The sequence below is a fragment of the Acipenser ruthenus genome, chromosome 26 (assembly GCF_902713425.1).
Source record: "Acipenser ruthenus chromosome 26, fAciRut3.2 maternal haplotype, whole genome shotgun sequence".
NCBI lineage: Eukaryota > Metazoa > Chordata > Actinopteri > Acipenseriformes > Acipenseridae > Acipenser > Acipenser ruthenus.
Window position 1 is genome coordinate 23803732 of NC_081214.1, and position 14367 is coordinate 23818098.

Sequence of the window (14367 nt, forward strand, 5' to 3'; positions counted from 1 at the left end):
CTTCAGCAACAGCTTGAGAGTCTTTTACACTGCAGAGCTGAAAGAGTAAACACTGAGCAAGAGACTCCACTTCCAAGTTTCAATCCAAATACGGAAAGCAGCCGGGAGACACCTGAAAGGAAACTATAATTACTGGAGCACAAACTGCGACCCGCGGGAGCTATGACTGGAGCCTGACCATGGAGAGGACGTCACCACCCACAGCCGAGGTTCACAGATCCCCAGGCTTTCCTGAGAACCTGCCCCTCTACCTGGGGCTCTTTGTTGGCTTGCTGGTGCTTCTCTTGACCTTTGTAGCCCTCCTGGTGTGCAGGCTGAAGCAGCCTGTGTCCCCGGCGACCCCTGTGGATGTGGAGAGGGCATCACAGCCACCGGGGTTCACTGAGCTGGCGCTCCTGTCTTCAGAAGAGGGTGCGTTACCACCAGGACCCAGCAGGTGGTGGTATTGAGGCAGGTTTAGATCAGGATGCCGAGTCACCGAAGCTTGTCTCGTTTATGGCCAATCAGTAATGGAAATGACAAAAGACCAGGTGAGTGAATGCTGCAAGAGTATGATTCTGCACTGATTAAATACTTGCATTCCCATTCATGCAACTGAAAGTGTTCTTCATAATGTTAAAGCATTTTAAAAAAAATGTATTATACATAATATTCAAGGTGGAAAATGCATTGTATTTTTGTTATGGGATGTAATCAACAGAGGGTGCAGTAGTGATACCGGGCAGTGAATAGTTAATCCAATGAAAGCACTGCTCGTTAGCAGCAGATGCGCTAGTACCAGGTAACAGCTGGTCTTAATGGCAAACGGCTCTTGTCGGTTCCCTCTGTTTCGTGTAGGCGGAGAGCTGAGTGATCAGATGAGCGCACAGTCCCTCGGGCCCCTTTAGAAGCGGCACTAACAGCACACCTAATGGTAACTGCCAGCCAGGTTTCCATGGAGACCGGTGGTAAAAATGTGCAGGGCAAACCGCATCTGAAGGGCATGCCAGTATTGCATCAACATTTTCAGCGTATCTGATCTGGAGGGATTCGAGGATCTGTCAGTCTAGTTTTGTATTGAACGGTGCTCTACAGATGCAGCGCTGGATCGCACACACACACACACACACACGGGTTTGTTCTATATATCTGTGTATGTCTGCAGACTGTCTGGCTGTGCGCATGTGTCATATACACTTCTAAACTGTGCATGCATGCTCTATATAGCCTCAGTCAAGGTTGGGAGTCAGAACTCCGTGAAACCAACCAGTTGGCCTGTAGCTACCGGAAACGCCACAGTGCGAGCGGACAGCCCTAACCTTTAACTCGTTACAAGTAATACACCTTCAAGATTATAATATAATTATATAATCCTGCTTCGTGCTATTAAACCCGTCATGAAGTCCGTGTTCGTCACGGTGGGGACAACAAGCTTCGATGAATTAATATCGTGCGTAACATCAGAAGACGTCATCCAGGTAATTTACTGTTAAACTCGTATTACATAATCGTATTATTATTATTTACCTAAATTAACTCGGTGTGCAGATATTAAAACTCGTTTTTTATTGTCAGTGCAGCCGTTTGTCAGTTTGGACCCGCGTCAGAAGTAATTCTGCAGATGCATTGTGATTCCGGACCTCTAATGAATGTGATTGATAGCTCGCTAAGCCAATCGAAACTAAACGAGTGCGAGGTGAGAAAGGGGCGGGGCGTATCTGCCCTATTGTGTTGAATATTCAGCGGGTCTGTTTTCCAGAATTTATATTCACTGACTCGCACCGCATTTAAACACGGCTCTTACAACTGAATTCATTCCCTCCTCAGCAAGTATTGTGCCTCCACCCAGAGGGGCACAATAGAAAGGTTCTGGTGGTATGCGGTGTTCAGGGTCGGTACTCAAGAGACAAAGGAGTTTTAATTACCCACATGTCTCGGGTGTAAATTATAAGATAAACGACTTTTGATCAAATATAGAAATGCATTTGTTAACCACATAGCAAGTTTTCCAAAAAAAAAAAAAAAACGACACGGCACCACAGGTGCTAACTGTCCATTCATGTAAACCTCAGATCTGGCAACACTGTGAACATTGCCAAGAATTCAATATAGCGCCAACACAGCTACCCATAATATCTGTGCTGTATACAACACTATTTGCACAGTTAGTTTTGAAACCGTTATGTAAAACCACCCAACCAGTTAATAATAATAATAATAATAATAATAATAATAATAATAATAATAATAATAAGGGACAAAAAAGTATACTCCTATTAAACAGTAATAAAACTTGGGTACGTTTAGCAGCGGTTGTTTGGTAACAGAAATAAAAATCACAGAGAGGGATGAACTTAATTTAAGTCAGGGCAGTTAAATATGTCAGTTCGGCGCTCAGTTATTTTTGAGTTGAAAATATACTTCTGCAGGAGTGAGTTATTATGCGCAATGACTTGTTCTGAGTGCTCTTAAACATTTCGATCCCTCAGTATTGAGACACTCCGGTGGTGCAGATAGACCCAGCCTTGAGTTTTGTGTTGTCAGAGTGACACGCCCGTTCGTGTATGAATTCCCAATCCCACGGTTTCCTTCCAGGCGCTTCGGGAGCTTGGTTACGGCAGACTGGTTCTGCAGATCGGACGCGGCGCTGTCGAACCTGCTCCGTACAGCTCGGCCGAGTTTACACTCGAGGTGTTCCGATACAAGGATTCCATAACAGGAGAGATCCGAACCGCCGACCTCGTCATCAGCCATGCGGGTAAGACAAACACCGTTCGTGCTGTGTTACTAAGCATGCTTGTAAGGTTTGATTGAATTCATATATCAGCTTACCGATTCCATGTACAGAGAGGGACAGTTCAGGCTTTTCCACTCGCATCGCAGTGCATTCTGGTACGTTTTACCTGTCTCAGGTGCCTTTCACAGCAGGACTACACTTACCAGAATGCATTGGGGTGCGAGTTGAAAGGCCTGAACTGTCCTCATGTACATGGAGTCGTATGGTAACCCTCTATATCAGGGGTCTCCAGCCTGGTCCCAGAGAGCCCCTGCCAAGCAGGTTTTCTAGGTGTCTTTACATCATCAGTGGCTAAAGATCTGGAACACCTGTTAACCTGGACTAATTAAGCCAATAATTGGTTCAATTAAGCAACAGAGATCGGATGAAATGAAACCCAGCAGCCCCAGCAGCTGCCCAGGCCCAGGGTTGGAGAGCCCTGCTCTCTATAGTCGATATTGATTGAGACAGGCATTTGAAATGTCTTTGTATCAGATAGTTTGTAGCAGATGGAAATGATGTCACATTATAATGAGCGTCAGTGTTTCTTTATTCTTGATTACAATCCCCCACTCTGACCTCTCTTGTGGAATGGATATCTGCTGATGACTACATCACCCAGTACGATACATTGTTACTGCTAAACAGACACAAGGGTTCAAGTTCACTGCCTCATTAATTACTAGGTAGTATTGTAACATTTACAGTTAGCTAGGCTCTAACCCAAAGCTGCTCCTTGCAATGGTTACTTCCAAGCAAGTTCTACATCTACATAATATACCGTCCGTGCGTTCGTTTAGCTTTCAAAATCAGCAGTGCAGCAGCTTTCAGATCTTGATTTGATTAAGGCAGTCATGAGTGAGTCAGATTATCTAAACCTGCCTTCCACCTTTATACAAGTGCCCCACAGTGAGAGCATGGCAGAGTGTAATAAAGCACAGTGAAAGCATGGCAAAGGAAAAGGTGAGCATTGTAAAGAATATTAATAAGCTTGTTGAAGCAGGGTAAATGCTGTTGTAGAGGTTGAAAGACGCTATATGAATGGCGCTCCTGTCTCGTCAGGTGCGGGGAGCTGCCTGGAGACCCTGGGAGCCGGGACGCCTCTCCTGGTTGTTATAAACGATCAGCTGATGAACAATCACCAGTTAGAGCTGGCCAGACAGCTGCACCGGGACGGACATCTCTACTACTGCACCTGCAGGTCAGCTCAGCCAGCTTCATTACTACTGCACCTGCAGGTCAGCTCAGCAAGCTTCATTACTACTGCACCTGCAGGTCAGCTCAGCCAGCTTCATTACTACTGCACCTGCAGGTCAGTGCAGCCAGCTTCATTACTACTGCACCTGCAGGTCAGCTCAGCCAGCTTCATTACTACTGCACCTGCAGGTCAGCACAGCCAGCTTCATTACTACTGCACCTGCAGGTCAGCTCAGCCAGCTTCATTACTACTGCACCTGCAGGTCAGCACAGCCAGCTTCATTACTACTGCACCTGCAGGTCAGCTCAGCCAGCTTCATTACTACTGCACCTGCAGGTCAGCACAGCCAGCTTCATTACTACTGCACCTGCAGGTCAGCTCAGCCAGCTTCATTACTACTGCACCTGCAGGTCAGCTCAGCCAGCTTCATTACTACTGCACCTGCAGGTCAGCACAGCCAGCTTCATTACTACTGCACCTGCAGGTCAGCTCAGCCAGCTTCATTACTACTGCAGCTGCAGGTCAGCTCAGCCAGCTTCATTACTACTGCACCTGCAGGTCAGCACAGCCAGCTTCATTACTACTGCACCTGCAGGTCAGCACAGCCAGCTTCATTACTACTGCACCTGCAGGTCAGCACAGCCAGCTTCATTACTACTGCACCTGCAGGTCAGCTCAGCCAGCTTCATTACTACTGCACCTGCAGGTCAGCTCAGCCAGCTTCATTACTACTGCACCTGCAGGTCAAATATAATACAATTAAAATACAATTTTCCCCCAAACCTTTAATAGCTGAAGTTTCCATTACTGATGTGTATTTCAAACCTGTTATCTGATCCAGATCACACAAGCACCTTCCTGTCTGAATCAAGGAAGTAGAGCAGAGGGAGGCTGTTCAGCAGCATAACAGCCCCCCTCGGTTACAGCAGCACAGAGCAGAGGGAGGCTGACAAGCACAGGAAGCACAGTTACTGCCCCCAACGTTATTAAAGCAAATTGAACGACACTGCGGTAAAAGGTTAATTAAAAAGGCCAACAAGTACGTGTACAGACTGTGGTTTGTGTGTGTGTGTGTGTGTGCACGTCAGTCTTTCCTCTAAACCTGTTTGGGGTGGGAGGACAGGCACAGATGTTAACGAACTACTGGCTGGGCTAAAAATAAGTTACACTAAGCAGCTATACTCAGGAGCTGTGTGTAATTGTAGCACATGACAAAGACTGAAGACCAGTGAATGCTCTGCGTATTTATTTAAAACGTCTTCAGTGCTCCCTCTGTGTCTGTGCGATCCACAGAAGATCATTGTGTGTTATAGTGTGTGCTGCCGTTGCAACAGCAAATCTTTATCTATGGTGTCCACACCTTAACACCATCCCCAATGAGATAAGATAAGGCAGGGGCGTTGACACAGCAGGAAAAGCTGTTGTTCTTTACAAGAAAGATAGATTTTCATCAGCAGAGGTTGCAGCTCCGAGAGCAAGCCTGCGAGGTGTGTAAATTGCACTGGGCTGTTCAGGAGAGCCCCACTGATTCTGTAAGCATCTGTGTCTCTAACTTCGTCAGATCAGTCTGCTCTCCGCTGGTGTAATAGAACACAGTGTGTGTTATAGAACAGCGATTGATCCTGTCTTCTTAACCCCCCCCCCCCCAGGACACTCTCGGACACTTTGAAGACGATGGATCTCTCTGCACTTAACCCTTTCCTGCCCGGCCAGACAGAGAAGTTTGCCACATTCCTGGACAAAGCAGTTGGGCTGCAGTGAACGAAGCCTCTTAATGTTTCATTTTACAGACAGAAGTCACGGTGAAAGCTGTGCTGTACACTAAAGGGTCTCTGTTTGTTTGTGTTTTATCTCAGCAAGGGTTTATATTTACAGGATTTCCCAACACGCTAAGGTGAACCCGCTCCCACGCCCCTCATCCTGTGATGTTTTGTCTGATATTTTGCAGTGAATTTGAAACTGGTGATAGAATTCTGAGGTTTGATTCTGAGGTCAAACAAAGGCATCAGCCTCAGCCTTGACCTGACTTTGTTTCTTCTCAGCTTTACCTTGGCATTGCGACTGAGCGTTTTGAAGTTCTGATTGAAGGACATTGATCCGTGTGCTGTGGGCAGCTGGCCCAGCTATACTGGTTTGACTGGAACTGCCTGTTTTCTACCCCGGACTGTCATGTGTTTCAGCTTTTGCTTGTTAAAGAAACCGTTAATAAACCAGTAGAGAGTGCTGGATAACCATGTATTTGCTAAGTTGTCTCTGTTGTATTTTGGGGTATGTCTCAGTCACTAAATTGCATTGTACAGCCTTACTTACAAACCACCAATTTAAAACCAGTAAGAACAAAAGAAAGGTTACAAACGAGAGGAGGCCCCATTCAGCCCATCTTGCTCGTTTGGTTGTTAGTAGCTTATTGATCCCAGAATCTCGTCAAGCAGCTTCTTGAAGGATCCCAGGGTGTCAGCTTCAACAACATTACTGGGGAGTTGGTTCCAGACCCTCACAATTCTCTGTGTAAAAAAGTGCCTGCTATTTTCTGTTCTGAATGCCCCTTTATCTAATCTCCATCTGTGACCCCTGGTCCTTGTTTCTTTTTTCAGAAACAGCCCCCCCCCCCTCCTCTCTCCCTCTTCACACTACAATGTGTCTCTGATTAAAGTGAGGAATCACAACTAGAATATTTGTTTCCGGTACAGTTGTAAATAAGTTGTGTTCATCATGCTGCTAAGTTTCTTCTCCTAGTAGGGAATCCCATGTGGAATTTTTCAAAGTTACTTAGATCTAATCTAAGTAAGTTTTGCTGCTTTTCGCTGGCTTTCACATCTCACCATGTCATACTAAACAAGTGTCGCTATAGTCAGTAAATTTGAAACAGCCTGAAACCTGGTTGAGGAGGCAGGTAGAATCGGGTCCAGAACCCTTTTGAAAATCAGCTGGACTGAAAGTTCTTTTTAAATGGGTCAAATTTACTGTTAAAAACAAAACTGCTTGGAGCTAGGGGTCAGTTTCACAAAGCACTGTCCGCACTTTCAAAAAAACAATGTTTTTAGACAGAACGACAAAGTTTAGTAGAAATCCACTCAGCGAGTCTGTATGATTAAATGTATTATTTTTTTTTAATTATGGAATTGAATTGGATTTAGCAGACTGCTACCTGGACTTGCTTTGTGAAACCAGCCCCAGGAGATTGAAATTTTACCAAGAGACTTCAACCTAATGAAAGCACTAAGCACTAAGCTGATGCGTGTGTGGTGCTGGGTTCCGGTTGTCAGCGAGATCTTGAACAGGAAATGAAAATGCATATATATCTGTGTCGAGCTGCACCACAGATGCACAAGCAAGCACCGTTTCATCAGCAGAGAGCAGAGAATCGTGGCTGTCAGCAAAGGGAAATACCAGAGTTACCGAGTGATGGAGCGGGGAGCAGCACTGGTACTGACTGTGCTACTTCTCCGAGGGTTTGAGTGCAGCGGGGAGGCCAGCACTGGTAAGCGTGTGTGTGTGTTTTGTTCATTTTGTTATATTGTTTCTCAGCAGGAAATAATGACACCTCCGCCACAAGTACCCCCCTTGGCGAGGCTGGTTTGTAGACGTGTGTTTCGCTGGGTGGTTTGTTTTTGGTTTCAAACTAGTTTGTGACACGTCTCATGTTTGTTTTCGGGTTCAAAGTAACAATTTGGTAAGACACTTGAGGTTTTGAAATCGTTTTTAAGTCTTACCTGTAATAACTGGTTTACCTAAAGTGGAACAGGAAGTGTGGTCGGATATGTTTTCGCAATCGGCCAGTGTCAGCTGAGCCCGAGGGGAGCCAGATCGCTGCTGGGCTCCCTTTCAGCTCCTTCTGGGGAACTTCAAGCAATCAAATTCTGTTTCTATAGCGCCTTTCATGACAAGCCATCCCAAAGTAAAAACGCCTGATAAAACACGACCAAACTTCGCAAAAAAGATCAGTCATTAAACAGAGTGTTGAATTTTTATTTTTTAAAATAGGCTTCCAGGAGATTGGTTAGCAGGGATCTGTTTTCCTGGTCCTCGGCTCTGTTTTCTGAGCAGGTTAGTGTCCGTGTGTTCATGTGTTACAGAACACATTAGATCTGAAGATGAGAGCTTACATTCAAAAATAATGTATTATATTTCAGTTGTGCTCCTATGTAACAACTGATTTTTTTTTAAGTGAATTATTTTCACGCTGAGATTGAAATGAAAAGCCTGTTTTTAAAACTGTTCTAGACAGTTCCTGACGCCTCCTGTAAAAACAGTCGACAGTTTGGAACACTTTTAGGAATGTCAGTTTATTTTATTAAAAAAAACATATATATATATATAATGTAGCTGTCTTAATTAAGGTCCCTATTGAGGTGTGATTGCCTGCTATTTCAATCACAGCTATACAAGCTCCTAAAGTAATGTTCATGTATCTTCATGCCTGGGCCTGTGTTCCTACACCAGTTTTTAATTGATACACAAGCCATCTCAAGTGTAAGATCATGCAGTGATGATGAACACGATGGCGGTGGGGTGGGGATTTCCTTCAGCGTTTCTGTTCGACACTCCGTCTCATTTCTTGTTTCACTGTGGGCAGCCCCCGCTTTCAAAATCCCTTCAGTGCAAAAGAAAAACAGTTTCTTAGAAGCAGGGCTAAAAACACCAGGCAAGGCTGCTCCAGCCTCACAGCTTCACTGAGTCAGGGATTGTGTGTGTGTGCCCTTGCATTGGAGAAGATCATACTGCTCTTATAAAGAAGGGTTAGGAAGCCTGGCAATCCTTCCTAGTGCATGTGGACTAGCTTAATCTACCACCACTGCTATTAACATCATACATAAACGTTTTTTTTATCTGTGGTGTACCTAACCAAGGAAACGTGGGGATCACAATCTCAACCCGCACTAGATCAGAAGTTGTGTTTGTTTGTGAACGGTTTTGAAAAGGAAAATAAATATAGGGTAGAGAAGTGACAGTAAACGTTGAATGTATATAACCTGTAAGTATGCCGGTGCCTGTCTCTCAAAGCGCCAGTGAAAGAGACCTTTTTATAAAATTAATATATGTGTTTCTCGGGACCCCTGGGTGACCTCAGCAGCCCCCCTAGGGTCCCTAGACCCCAGTTTGAGAACCACTGAACTAGATCACTCAGCGAATGTATATTGGTAGCTGTTGAATGACATGCCGCACTGTAATAGCACATTCATTCCTGTAAGATCACCACATGACATTTACTGAATTCCAACGAACTAACATTGCCTCGCGCCACTCACTCTCTCTCTCTCTCTCTCTCTCTCTCACTCACTCACTCACTCACTCATTATTACAGTAGGAGGGTGTGATTGGAAAGCCTGTCCTCGTGTACATGGACTCACATGGTAACCCTATGCTCACTGCTTACTGTGACTGTGTATTGCACAGGAGGGTGCTCAGTTAGCAGGAATGTTACAGCGTGGTGTGTAACGCGCTACCAGGAAATGTGGGTTTGCATGTAATTCCATTACAGAAACTGTGCGCTTACAAGTCTCAAAACAGTACCTGTTAAGTACAACAAATTAGATGATGCTGTTTTATCCCGTACAGAAACATGTGCTTGTTTTGTATGCATGGAACTTTACATGAATCCTAAAGCAGGTGTGCCGGTCCAAAGTTTCATGTGTAGTAAAATGTTATTTGAATTACGGGTATTAACGCTGAGGATAAACATTGCACCTAATGTGCTGGAATCAGCTCTCCGATACAGTGTGACTGCAGCGTCTCTCCGTGCAGGTGTGCGCTGCCTCATCCATGACGAGGACTACACTGAGTGCACCTGGAAGGAGACGGGCAGGCCAGACCGCAACTACACCTTCCAGAGCAGGTGAGGGCGCCACTGAGCCACTGCTTTCAATGATAAACCCACTGCACTGCCCAGCACTATACCTGTCATGAGAGTCTGCAGACAGCCAAGGAGTTTTAATAAGGCGTTCCAGCAGTAAGCTGCCTCAGTGCAGCCTGCGGTGCAAGCTCTGTGCAATCCCACCTTTTAGGAACCAGTAAAAGAAAGCCGTGTGCTTGCTGCTGGAGTTCCTGCACAAGCACTGCTGCAGGGGGGGCTGTTTCAAGCCTCTCTGTGCCAGACTTTCCTCTCCAGCATGGTTAATGTGCTTTTCTCTTTGACAACTAACAGTGCAGGTATGGGCAGGTTTCCATTGGGATTCTACCAATGCGCTTTTGTAATTCGTTGGTATTCTGCAGGGTATGGTCTAACGTACAGTTTTGTTGGTGCACTGGCTTCATGTCTTACTGTTTCTGAACCAGGTACAGGACAGGCGCTGAGTATGCAGAGTGCCCGAGTTACACCCAGGTGGAGGGCTACAATGTGGGCTGCAGACTGGAGTACAACTCCCACATGCGCTTTTCAACTTTCCAAGTGCTGCTGTCCTCAGCCAACAATATGGCCATCTGGAACAAAGACATCTACCTGAAACCATTAGGTACCACAGCCATTGTCTAACTACCCAGTGTGTCAGAGGCTGTGATTACAAGCACTGCGCTTCTCTATTGGTTAATGTTGTTTTCTCTCTCTGTCTGTGTGTCAGTGAAACTGTACTCCCCAGTAAACCTGACCGTGGTCAACAGCAGCAGCAATGGTCTGTACCTGTACTGGAACACCAGCATGAGCAAATCCAAGTGCCTGGAGTCCATAGTGAGGTATAGAAGCAGCGCAGACTCTGCCTGGCAGGTAAGGAGCTGCGCCTTTTATTAAGCATTCCTGCGAGAGCAGCTTTTATGAGTTTGTAAATCTGCAGCTGCCGCTGCCACACCTAATACTGCTAATATCTCAAAACGATGTGAATGCTCCTCATTAACGGGCAGCACTTGACTCTCTCTGCCCCCCCCCCCCCCAGAACTCCCCAGCATTTACTTCTCTGAGGTACTTTAACTTGCCCTTTCCCGATGCTGAAGAGCTGTATGAGTTCCAAGTGAAGGTCAGGATCAATGAGTTCTGTGGCAAATCTGACTACTGGAGTGACTGGAGCCAGCCTGCGTACTGGGGGAGCAATGCCACCAGTAAAGGTACGTCTGAACCCCAAAGCCTGTCTCCCATCAGCACGCAGTTTGTCATGCTGGCAGGGCTGAATCGATCATGGACAATAACACAGGATTTCCTGATCAAAGCTTCGACTAAACTCAACTCTGGGTTTCTGATGTGAATTGTCTGATTTCCGATGCAGCTTGTGTTTTAACTATGTAATGCGCTGCTTACTAAACAGAGAGCCTTGTTTTATCCATGTACAGAGGTGGAAATAAGGCTCCCATTGCATAGCAGTGTGATCCGTATCCTGGTTTTGCTATATGATTTTAATAAGACACACCTGAGCTTGTTACCTACACACTGGGGCTAGTTAAGCTTGTATTAAGACCTGGAATGGGTGAAAGTGCTATGCAGTAGGAGTCTTATTTCCGTCCTTGCTGTAGAGTTTGATCCCCCAGTGGGTTTTGCTTTGACGTGTGAATATGTTAGATTGGGACGGTGGAGTTTAGTTTGCAGTTAGTGCTGCATGTAATCGCTGCATTCTTCCCATAAGAAGTGTTGCTTTTGCCTCCTAACAGAGCAGAACAATCCAGGAGTGCAATACTGTGTTTCTCCCCTCAGCCTGCATTGTGTTCCAATGCACGAGACAGCGAAGGGCAGTGTAATAGTTTAGTGCTGACAGCGATTGCTCTTATTGCACTCCAAAAAAAAAAAAAGAGAAGCGATTAGAACAAACAGCCGCAGGGGTAGCAGGGACGACGAGCACTGATACAGAGTTTCTCTGTTGTTTTTGTCTTCTTGGGCTGTCCCCTGACCCCTCAGACACAGACATTCACTTCAGCTTCAACCCCTCTGTGGTCATCTATCCCATCATGGGCTCGGCCGTGCTGCTCATCCTCGCCTGCTGTCTGATCCACAATGAACGGTAGGTCACGCTGTGTGCCTGAGCCAGGGGCTTGTCTCTGTGCTGCCGTGTCACCAGGGGCACGGCTAAGGGGATGAATCGTGAAGCCCATACCCCGGACTGCCTCTCTGCAGTGGATGTTCAGTCTCTGCCTCAGGCCCCTGGCTCAGTCCCTGACTGTGCTTTCTGTCCCACAGACTGCGCATCATCCTGGTGCCCGTCATCCCCAACCCTGGGAAGAATTTCGAGGAACTCTTCAACAGCTACGACGGGAACTTCCAGGTATGGAAACTGGGTGTGTGAAGAGGCAAGGACCTATTGATGTAGCCTGGTGATCTAACTACTGTATCTAACCGTCCTTCTTTCCCTGTCCTCCCTCTCCTTCTCCCCATCACTCTCCCTTCTCAACTCCGTGTCCTCTCTCTTATCTCTCGCTCCCTCTCCCCATCCCCTCCTCTCTCCCCTCCCCCCCCCTCCCTTCCTCTCTCCCCTCCTCTCCCCTCTCTCCCTGCAGGAGTGGCTTCATGTTTCCAAGGACATCGTGGACGGATTCAAGCCTAACTTCTCCGAGCCGGTGTGCACAGTGAAGGAGCGGGCGGGGAGCGTATCTGACAGCTGCGGGGGCCCGGGGGGGTCCGTGAGATCCGACTGCTCTCTCCTCATCCCCGAAGACGACCCCGACTGCGTCTCCACCAGCAGTGCCTCCTCCAGCTCCACCCTGCCGGCCCCCCCCTACGAGGTGTAACCAGGGCCCCCCAACCAGCCACCACAGCCCCCTGGGGAAGGGTGGAGCGCCACCCAACCATTCACACATGCGTCCCTCATTCACCTCGCAGTGTTGCTTCACTTCATATCGGTTCAGTACTCTCCTCATGCGGTTCAGGGATCTCTGCTCAGATCCCAGCGGGCTCTCTGTTGCTCTTGTCACTTGGTTCTTAGTCACACAGAGAAGGCATCGATCTGAGCTGCAGCAGCTTGGCTCAGCCATACAGGCTACCATCTGGTAATTGCAGATCAGCAAGCCTCACTTGATACAATGCAGTAGAGGCACTCGAATCCATGTACGTTTCAAATGACCTCTAGCACACTTCTCATCTGAGATCTCGGGCTGTTCTAACTTGCACAGCTCCTATGGTTTGTACTGAAAGGTATTCAGTTTTCAGGATGAAACTTACTGTCTTGATACGGTTTAAAAGGAGTTTGTTTATAGTAGATGCTCCTAAGTTTTTTTTTGTTTTAATTTGATTAAGTTGTTTGTATTGGTTGTGTTCATTTGAATTTGTGTTTTTAACCTTCTTAACCAGAGCTCCCTTGAAAAGATATTGTAATCTCAGTGGGACTTTCTCCAGAGCCGTGTGTGTGTGTGGTCAGAGGGAAGATTGACATGCCTTTGGAATGCAGGTGGAGGCTGTGCAGAAACGTGGACTGGACCAGCCCTCGAGGAGCAGGGCTGAGGAGCTCGGGAGATTGACATGCCTTTGGAATGCAGGTGGAGGCTGTGCAGAAACGCGGACTGGACCAGCCCTCGAGGAGCAGGGCTGAGGAGCTCGGGAGGTACCAGCCACTGTCCTCACTGTGGTCTACAGCTGCAATTTTTGTTACTTACAAAATGAAGGAAAAGCACTATCTGAGCATGTCCTTGCTGCTGCGTTAAGACTGCTGTCTACATTCTGCTCCGCTTATGAATATTATATTGTTTGCTGCCAAAAAAAAATGATACGTTTTTAGGATTTCATGTTCTTGTGTGTCGTTTCAACTAGGGTTAATGTCGAATGCTGTTATTAAAATGTTTAGAATGTGTAGCGCTCCATAGCCTTTGTGCAAATACACACATATATATTTTTATATTTGTTAAGTTTTGTAAAAGCTGCATAATCAAATAAAACATATTCTTTTTTTAAACCCAAGTTCTGCTGACTGTTTGTTTGTTTCACATCCCTGCTTTGGTCATATTGGAAGTAGACGGTGATGTCATCAGTGTCACTGTAGACGAGGTCTGTATCGCTTGGCCACTTTACAAACAAACTGACAGAGACGAGAAACCTGACATTGAACAGCAATACGCCTCTAGGAATACCACCTGTGATCATTGCGCTAACTGCTCAATGTACGTCCAGTGTTTGGAAAGCCTGTGCAAAGCATGCAATGGCTCCAGAGGTACCCCCTAAACCTTTTCGACTGATTCTGGCTTCATAACCCCTGTATACATGTCCCTCAAAAGAGGGGAGTCTCAAGTCTTTTGGTTCTGTTGCTTCCCTGTGCACGTAGACAGGAAGCAGCTATCAGCCCATCTTTCCACAGGAAGCAGCGGAGATGGGCAGCAGCTCTGAGACGTTTCTTTTACAGCTGTGTGTGTGTATGTGTGTGTGTGTGTGTATGTGTGTGCGTGCGTGTGTGTGTGTGTGCGAGCGCTATTTAATTTATAAAGTTTTGCTACAGCAAGCATTTAAAGGATTAATGAAAGAAAAAACTGAAGACAATAACCATGATGACATCATATCCTGTCTAACAGCAGA

The 14367-nt window shown here is 46.4% G+C and overlaps 1 protein-coding gene across 8 annotated transcripts; it reads left to right on the plus strand.

The window, feature by feature from the left end:
* Positions 1 to 894: 894 nt before the first annotated feature.
* Positions 895 to 13758, plus strand: LOC117430222 (UDP-N-acetylglucosamine transferase subunit ALG13 homolog). Of its 8 annotated transcripts, none has more exons than XM_059000666.1 (10): positions 4515 to 4696; positions 5603 to 6637; positions 7307 to 7434; positions 9699 to 9789; positions 10230 to 10405; positions 10511 to 10653; positions 10820 to 10988; positions 11770 to 11872; positions 12049 to 12133; positions 12366 to 13758. In XM_059000666.1, the coding sequence occupies exons 3-10, from the start codon at positions 7359 to 7361 to the stop codon at positions 12594 to 12596; spliced, it is 1074 nt and encodes a 357-aa protein (XP_058856649.1). In that variant the 5' UTR covers positions 4515 to 4696; positions 5603 to 6637; positions 7307 to 7358; the 3' UTR covers positions 12597 to 13758. The 8 variants fall into 8 exon arrangements, 6 of the variants coding, with proteins under 6 accessions (XP_058856650.1, XP_058856651.1, XP_058856652.1 ...); XM_059000665.1 differs by having other exon boundaries at positions 4519 to 4696; positions 7094 to 7434; XM_059000664.1 differs by having other exon boundaries at positions 4519 to 4696; positions 5603 to 7434.
* The last annotated feature ends 609 nt before the right edge of the window (positions 13759 to 14367 follow it).

Excerpts from the sequence above, each read along its gene's own strand:
- LOC117430222 (XM_059000666.1), top strand. The coding sequence starts at position 7,359 with ATGGAGCGGGGAGCAGCACTGGTACTGACTGTGCTACTTCTCCGAGGG. Across the intron at positions 7,435-9,698 it reads CAGCGGGGAGGCCAGCACTG|GTGTGCGCTGCCTCATCCAT; the intron begins GTAAGCGTGTGT and ends CTCTCCGTGCAG. Across the intron at positions 9,790-10,229 it reads AACTACACCTTCCAGAGCAG|GTACAGGACAGGCGCTGAGT; the intron begins GTGAGGGCGCCA and ends TTTCTGAACCAG.